At 41.6% G+C, this 8,974-nt stretch overlaps 1 protein-coding gene across 3 annotated transcripts in view; it reads right to left on the reverse strand.

Moving 5' to 3' along the window:
* Window positions 1-8,974, reverse strand: part of TIAM1 (TIAM Rac1 associated GEF 1) — a 206,116-nt gene that overhangs the window by 16,760 nt on the left and 180,382 nt on the right. For all 3 annotated transcript variants that reach the window (XM_024758201.1, XM_024758200.1, XM_024758203.1), the window contains 2 exons: window positions 5,526-5,705; window positions 5,311-5,429 (listed from right to left, as the gene is read on the reverse strand). In XM_024758201.1, coding sequence (XP_024613969.1) covers window positions 5,311-5,429; window positions 5,526-5,705 — 299 coding nt within the window. The remainder of the gene's footprint in view (window positions 1-5,310; window positions 5,430-5,525; window positions 5,706-8,974) is intronic.

Genomic DNA, 8,974 nt, shown 5'->3' on the forward strand with positions numbered 1-8,974 from the left:
TAAGGGAACTATATAGTCTCCACCATCCATGCCCCACACACCACAGCGGAGTGGTATATACATAAGTCAAATTCCTTGGAACCATTCTGGTCCACAGCCTTAGAGGGAATGTTTTTAAAAGTGATTAAATGCCATATGATCCAACAATCCCACTCCTGGGCACATATCCAGACAAAACTATAATTCAAAAAGATACATGCAACCCTATGTTCACTGCAGTGCTATTTATTGATACAACAGCCAGGACATAGGAACAACCTAAGTGTCCATCAACAGATGAATGGATAAAGAAGATGTGGTACATATATACGATGGAATACTACTCAGCCATAAAAAAGAACAAAACAATGTCATTTGCAGTAGCATGGATGGAACTAGAGATTATCATACTAACTAAAATAAGTCAGAAAGAGAAAGACAAATACCATATGATACCACCTATATGTGGAATCTAAAATATGACACAAATTAACTTATCTATGAAACAGAGACAGACTCACAGACCTAGAGAACAGACTTGTAGTTGCCAAGGGGAGTGGGGAAATGGAGTGGGAGTTTGGGGCTAGCAGATGCAAACTAGGATATATAGGATGGATAAACAGCAAGGTCCTACTGTATAGCACAGGGAACTATATCCAATATCTTGTGATAAACCATAATGGAAAAGAATATTAAAAAAGAGTGTACATATATAACTGATTTCCTTTGCTGTATAGCAGAAATTAACACAAAATTGTAAATCGACTATACTTCAATTTTTAAAAAGTGATTAAAGATCACTGGGGTAGATCATTGCCCAAACTCTACTTCTTCCCTCTATGTATCTGTACCTTCCACCATGTGATTTTCTAGTACTTCCCACTAGACTAGGCTAAGCCCCAAAGTCTCTGGGCTTGGCCATATGAGTTGGGCCGTGGACTTGGTATCAGAAGTTTCTACCAGCCCTCATAAGCTTCTGCCTTCCAGTCATGGAAAGGACATGCTCAAGACAATCACTGCTGCTTCAGCCTGGATGCCAGAATGAAGAGACATGGAACACTCTGAGACCTAAGCTCTGAAGCTCACCAAGACAAGCCAAAGCCCAGCTGACCCACACCCTGTGAGTGAAATACAAGTATTTGCTTTAGTGAACACTAAGATTTTTAGTTCTTTGTTACCTGGTAAAAACAGGCTGATACAGTCCCAATGCACATGGTTCCTCTCTCTTGACGAGTTTCCACACTGTAAATGTATTAAGGGGGTCAGGGCTGCTCCCTCTGGCCAACAGCCTCTCCCCTGGCCTTCCACTGGTCCCCTTCCCAACATCCTATCAAAACCCTGAGACTGGGCTTCCCTGGTGGCACAGTGGTTGAGAGTCCGCCTGCCGATGCAGGGGACGCGGGTTCGTGCCCCGGTCCGGGAAGATGCCACGTGTCGCGGAGCAGCTGGGCCTGTGAGCCGTGGCCAATGAGCCTGCGCGTCTGGAGCCTGTGCTCCGCAACGGGAGAGGCCACGACAGTGAGAGGCCCGCGTACCACAAAAAAAACAAAACAAAAAAACAACTCTGAGACTGAGTTCCGCTAACAGGCCTCTACCCCAACAAGGACTGGGATGCCTTGCTGAGTCAGGTTTTCCGAGCCCTTCTTTTAAGGGGAAATGCCCTCCTTGGCCTTTTCTTCCTCTGACCTAGGCAAAAGGGATGCTTGCTCTGTGTGGTCCAGCCCAACTCCCTAGAGTTTAACATGGGGTAGGGACTGAAGGTCCAGCTTCATCATAAAATGTTTCTTTGTCCTCTGTGGATATCTGTCTTCAGGGACCTCCTGGGGACAGTTGGTTGGTGATAGCATCAGGTACTCTGTGTCCCTGGAATGTTACCATTTCAGTATAGACCTACCATTCCCAGTAGATACTGATAAATATTCCCGTTCGTGTTTACCAACTGTTCACAGTACCAGTCTAGGTTTTTTTCCTGGATATTGCCATTAAAAGGTTACTCAAGGATCAGGAATCACCTTTGTGAAAATCAGGCCATAACTTGTAAATGTCTGCCTCTATAGGCTGTTTCCATGGCTGTTCCAATATACTGCTTGCTGTAAGTACTGCTGCAGAATTATAACTGATATTGGCACAGAGCATCCTATTTCCCCAGGACCGTTCTCCCTGTGGTTTTATTTTTGTGGAATCAAGACCACTCTATCCTTTCCAGTTAGAAGACCATTCTCTTCTATGGAGAAAAAAAGAGATCAAGTAGATCTGAGTCATTTTCTTTGAGTAATCAATTTGTCTTTGGTTACAATACCTACGGCCCCTTTTAGGGGCCTATTTCTTTCTTATTCTTCCTATAGTGCTAAGACATAATCTTTCAGTGCTCTCTCTGGCATCTTCTCCAAGCCTTCATTTTTCTGGTCTTCAGACATCCTAACACTGATATAGGACTTTCCTACCCTGTAATACTGGTATATGATCAAATGTCCCTCCTTCCATCTTTTGCACTTTTTTTTTTTTTCCCTAACAAAATCTCTGCTCACAAGAGACTGCTGTGTATAGCACTGTATCTCTTTGTTCCTCATTGGAAAGATTTCTTACTTGGTTGACAGAATTTTATTCTAGAGGACAGGCTGTCTCACCAAAGCCATATCCCCTTTTAGAGTCTCTGACTTTTTAATCGTATTCATCTTTTTTTCTAAAGTCTTTGCAATCTGCTACCCATATCACCTTCTAGTCTTTAGCATAATGGTGCTTTGCCCTCATTAAAATTCAGAAATCAATTCAGAATATAATGAAATACACTGAAATTGTTCATTTCCATGACCCAATAAAATTCGCTCCTGTCAAAATGAAATAAACCAAAATACAGGATGGAAGAAGCCTTATGATCTAAAACGTCTGCAGTATTATTCATAGTCATCAATAAATGAAGCCAAGCGAACTGCCTGACAATAGGAATTAAGTAAATCATTGTTCAATCACACAATAAAATATTCTACAATAATTTCAAGGATTCTTCTGAATCATTTAAAATAACATGAAAATTAAATAATTCTTTGTTCACTATAAAAAAATTCAAGGTACAAAATAACTTCCAAAATATTCAAGAATATATAAAGAACTATATTTAATATTCAAGTATATAATATACATAATTCTGTAAAAATTAAACACCAAAAGATCAAGAGGTTTTGCGTTTTGAGATCATAGATAATTTTTCTCCTTGCCTTTCTCTGAGGTTTGCCCTTTTCTTTAATAAACATAGTATGTTTTTCTTACTATAATAGTTTTACAAGAAAATGGGAACTACATCAAGAGTAGCAGTGTCCGTCCTTTCTACACTCTGATAGATTAAATTATCTGCCTGGTAGACTGAGAACATTCTCAGGCTCTGCCTGAAATATCCATGTCGAAAAAATAAATTGTATTTCAGTGGAAAACTATGCACACCCTCCTGGGCTATCAGAGTCCAACCCTGTATCTATGTGCCTTTGAACTCCTTTGCCACTCTTTGTAAGGTGTAGGTAACAGATAAATGTATAAATTCTCTCTAGTCTGGTAGCGACTTCCTCGTGCTGTAGAGAAACCAATTTGTCTCCATTCACAAATCATCTTGACATTTCTTCACTTCATACATATACCTGGGCTATTCTGACTGTCTGGTTCCCTCACATCATCTGAGTAAAATAAATTCCTTCATATGTGTTCCCTTGTACATCTCTATGAGATATCATGAATTTACCTTTTTCTGAAAAATCTTTCAATAGTCCGAAACCTTGTCTTGTTTCACTGAGGACATAAACGTGAACCTAGATAATAACCCTTTATACCTCTGAAGATAAGGCTGTTTTCACGTCTAGACTAAACAACCAAGCCTTACACCCATTCTCTCCCCCGCCGCCCCACTGCCTTTCCCCCTCTTTCCAATCACAGCAAGAGAGTTTTTCTTCATAGTTCCCTCCCAGCTTGTCTCCTTTTTTGAGGCAGAAAGCAAAACGAGGACAATATTCCAATCAAATCATGAGGTACAGAGGCACGGATGAATATCATTACATATCATATCTGTAATGATATATTGATTCATTTTAATATTATCAGCATTTTTATTCACATAAGCTCTTCTCAATAACTCAGGCACAACTTAGAGTTCATGCTACGTTTTTCTCAAGTATATCTGTTCCTGTGACTATTTCTTCTAAGTAGATTTTCAGGCAGACTTAAAAAAGAAGATTCATAGTCATTTGAAACTTTCATTCACTCCACAAGTATTTATTGAGTACATACTACATGCCGGTTATTATTCTAATCTCTGGGGATATAGCCTCCGCCTTCATTGGTGTTTAGAGAAACAGCCCAAGTTACGGTCATGGAAATTCACTCTCACATTTAACACAAAAGAAAACCAGAGGTCCCGAGGGTGAAGGGGTGGAATCAGGACATGTTTCCTATATTAAGAAATAATTCAGCTGAGAAAGAAAACTCACAATGTAGCCTTGCGTAAAGGATAAAAGTTCCACCAACGTGGGAATGTAAACTGGTGCAGCCACTATGGAAAACAGTATGGAGGTTTCTTAAAAAACTAAAAATAGAACTACCATATGATCCAGCAGTCCCACTCCTGGGCATATGTCTGGAGAAAATTCTAAGTCGAAAAGATACATGCACCCCAATGTTCACTGCAGCACTATTTACAATAGCCAAGACATGGAAGTAACCTAAATATCCATTGACAGATGAATGGATAAAGAAGATGTGGTATATATACACAATGGAATATTACTTAGCCATAAAAAAAGAATGAAATAATGCTATTTGCAGCAAAATGGATGGACCTAGAGGTTATCACACTAAGTGAAGTAAGTCTGACAGAGAAAGACAAATATCGTATGGCATCACTTATATATGGAATCTAAAAAATGATACAAATGAACTGATTTACAGAACAGAAACAGACTCAGAGACATAGAAAACAAACTTATCGTTACCAGAGGGAAAGTAGGGGGGAGAGAGATGGGAAAGTTAGGAGTTTGGGATTAGCAGATACAAACTACTAATATTTAAAATAGATAAACGACAAGGTCTTACTGTATAGCACAGGGAACTATATTCAATGCCCTGTAATAAACTACAATGGAAAAGAATCTGAAAAAGAAGCTGAACTACTTTGTTGTACACCAGAAACTAACACGACACTGTAAATTAATTATACTTTAACTTAGAAAAAGGTTTCAGCAACAAAAACACTATCCTTGTAACTCTCTTACTTACAAATAGCACCTTAAAGAGAAACAAACCAACCCAGCTCTATGGATAGGTGTGCTGGGAAGAAGCGGGGGTCCTTACCTCTTTTTTCTCACCAGTCTGTTCGGCAATCAGCTGGTCAAACACAGCCCCAAATTCTTCATGGATTTTCTGCATTTCATTGATATGACTTGCAACTTTATTCATAGTCTTGATGGCCACTAGAAGAAAACAGGTCACGAAATAAATGAAGAGGCTGTTTAAAGGCTCTCATGGAGACACGAGCAAGGAGCAGATCTCAGGGGCCCATGACTCACAATCCAAGTGGTAGTGTTCCTCACTCTCCGCGTCCGTCAGAGCAAAAAGCTCCTTCAGCAGAAGCGGGTACTTGAGGATCCTCTGGATGGGCTTGATGAGGTAAGACTCCAGAGTGGATGAGTGTTGCTGCTTCGGGTTCTGGGCATCCAGGAATGCCTTGAAAGCCGCGTCCATCTTGGCTGGAAGAGTTTAAATACAGGTTGTCTGGGCAGGATGTGGAAATGACTCCCTTTCTCACAATTTCACTCACGAATTCCAAGGTGCCTTTTTACAGGACTGAGAGTACACTGAGTTGTCAGAGCGGGGAAAGAGGGCTCAGAGGCACAACCGGAAGGGCCTGTCCATCAGATTTAGTTGTTTATTTGAGGGGCGGCCCAGTGAGTTAAGGGATAGCAGAGTTTGTCAATCTCATACACATGGATTTTCAGGGGCTGCTGTTTATCGTCCTTGCATTCAGAATGTCTTCTTCTTCTGATACTTTGACATCTGAGGCCTTACAGACCCTGGGGAAACTGCCCATCTCAGAGCTAGACACTTCCTAGATGGTAAAGGACTCACCTGGAAGCATGCCTTTCACATGCAAGCCAATCAATGCAGAGCCACCTGCCTCCTTCCCTCTTCTGTTAGCCTTTTACACTCTAGGCCACTATCTCCCCTGCCCCTCCACCCCAGAGCCTGCTGAGATTATTCAAATTACCCAATCCTAAACCTGTTTACCCTGCCTCACCCACTCCTTCCTGCAGAAACCACAATAAAGGGTCTTGCCCACGTCTTCCCCCTCACTCATCCTGTCCCCTGGTGGGCTGTGGTGCTTCCCCCCTTGGCCCTGCACGGCGTAGCGCTCCCCCTTCTCTTGGGAGTCCTGAGTAACAAACTATCTTTCTGATGGCAATTGTCTCCTGATCTGTTGGCCTCACCATATCTGAATAATATGAAAGCCTACGTTTGAAAACACTCCTTACGCCAGTTCTTCTAATCCTTCAAGCATTTCCTTGCTGGTAGAACCTCTTTTGAGAAAAGGCAGGAAAATAAAAAGCAGCAGCGGCACCTTGCAGCTCTGGTAAGTGGAGCAAGGCTGATCCCCTGCAGTGAACGCCTTTTAAGATCTGTTCTATGTTAATTCAGTGCTACCAGCTATTAGGATTTATTTCAGAGGGAAACATACACCTGACCTAAGGTAACTCAGGCAGCACTTTCGTCACCAGCTGAGCTTCCATCTGTGTCCCGGCGGAGCTGAAAAGCAGCCCTGGGGAGTTGTGGGTCCCCAGACAATCACAAAGGTACCTGCCAGTGGATAATTAGGAAGACACGACTTATGCCTTCCAGGTGCAAAGAAATGGCAGAGAGAGAGGCTGAAGTGAGGGCAAAGAATGGGAAGAAGAAAGGACAATATATCAAAGTGACTAACTGTAGGCATATATTTTTTAAGCTTCTGATAAAAATATATTTCCGTCTCCAGTAATTAGGAATGTGAGCTAAGAACAGAAGGTGTTATAAAAGGACACCATGAAACTGTAAAATGATTCTTCTCAGTATCTTTATTCAATTAAGAAAAACAGCAATCATGTGGGGAAGGCCTTGTAAAGACTACAATCTTTTCATTTGTTTAAGCCCCATTAAGAGGAATCAGACTCCATGGGTCCAGCCACCAAATCCTTGAAGGGAAAGAAGACTGGGAATGAGGTGACTGAGAAGAAGCCCATGGCCTCGGAAGCGAGCCCAGGCCCAGAGCTGATGCATGCGGAGGCTGCAGCTTCCGTGGACATCCCAAGTCTTGGTCCATGCCCGTAAGGGGCCTAGGAATTCCCCCTAAAGTCCTCATGCCCAAAAACACGTCCATGCGCGTTTAACCCATCAAGTGTATTTCACACATCAGGGCAAAAGAGGGCATGCTTCTCAGCTCTTTGAGCGGTAAAGGGCATCACTCCCATGCAACCTAGATGGGAGTCTGTTAAGAATCATAGGCTATTTGTCCTCAAAGAGTTCTCTTCATCTTCTTGGCACATCTGGCCATTAGAAAATTGTGGGTCACACCTAATGTCTTAAGGCATGGTTTTGAAGGATTTTCTAATATTTTTCAGGTGCAAAAAATAATGGTTTTGAATTTTAAAAATCTATAGGGGCAGAATTTAATCTAATCAAGTGATTAAAAATAACACAATTACTTTAAGAACTCTCATGAGTATATAATTTTACCACAGAGCAAAGTGCTCTAAAACTGTTACGCTAAAATCTCTCATAACATAGCATTCGATTAAAGTTTAAAAAGATGCACACACACGGAACTACATGACCAATTCAGCATGTGTAAAACCACAGACTAGGCCATACAGCGGGACAGTTTCCTTGTCCTACAGCAAGACAAGGAAATTCCCAGGTTCCCTTTAAATTTTTGTGCTGAAGTAGAACTCTTTTGCCTAGACTACGACCATCATTAAGTATGGCATTATCTGGGGCAGGATCTTCTGTTGTCCAGAGACCTGTGTTGTATTAATGTTTATTATAATACGTTTTGAATTAAATCAAGCTAGTTCTCTTTGGCAACAAACATAAATATAAGTAAATTACTTACAAATTCAGCAGCTGTTTACATGGCAGCCACAGTAAAGTGTTAAAGAAGAGCAGGCTGATTTCCAGAGATTCTTTGAAATCGAACTTTCTATTGGTTCTACTGTTTACCAAGGACATGTTTCTCTAATCCTTTAACCTATCAACAGTCACATGCAGAACTATGGAAGCGAAACAACTCTCTGGAGACTCTCAGAACACCCCATCATCTTCCTAGAACACTTAGGAACAGCAGCTTGCCAATCTAAAAATTCTGTTCTTTTCCATGCAAAATATAATTACAGCTGGAATGATTTCTGTAAATAACTGAAACAATTTTAGTAGTGATGATGGTGACTATTATCACACACCTGAGAACAAAAATAGGTGAGGGAAAAATGAAATGCCACAAAAAGGTGTATGAAGTGTGGTAGGTTATAACAAAATTAATGAAAAATAGAAATAAAGCAGGGGGATTCTAAACTCCCTACGTTTCTGCATAATTGCAAAATGACTCATCAATTCTGGCCCCAAATAACTGAGTCAAAACGTTGATGGTAAGAAAATGGACAAAACTGTTAATTCAAGATATAATGCATTTCATTTCTCAGTACAGTCGGGCCCCCGTATCTACAGGTTCTATCCACAGGTTCTGCATTGTGAATTCAACTCGCCATGGATAGGATATATCTGGGAAAAAGAAATTCCAGGGCTTCCCTGGTGGCGCAGTGGTTGAGAGTCCGCCTGCCGATGCAGGGGACACGGGTTCGTGCCCCGGTCCGGGAGGACCCCACATGCCGCGGAGCAGCTGGGCCCGTGAGCCACGGCCTCTGAGCCTGCGCGTGCTCCGCAACGGGAGAGGCCACAACAGTGAGAGGCCCGCGTACCGCAAAAAAAAAAA

Source organism: Neophocaena asiaeorientalis, unplaced genomic scaffold (genome assembly GCF_003031525.2).
Source record: "Neophocaena asiaeorientalis asiaeorientalis breed wild unplaced genomic scaffold, Neophocaena_asiaeorientalis_V1.1 scaffold45, whole genome shotgun sequence".
NCBI lineage: Eukaryota > Metazoa > Chordata > Mammalia > Artiodactyla > Phocoenidae > Neophocaena > Neophocaena asiaeorientalis.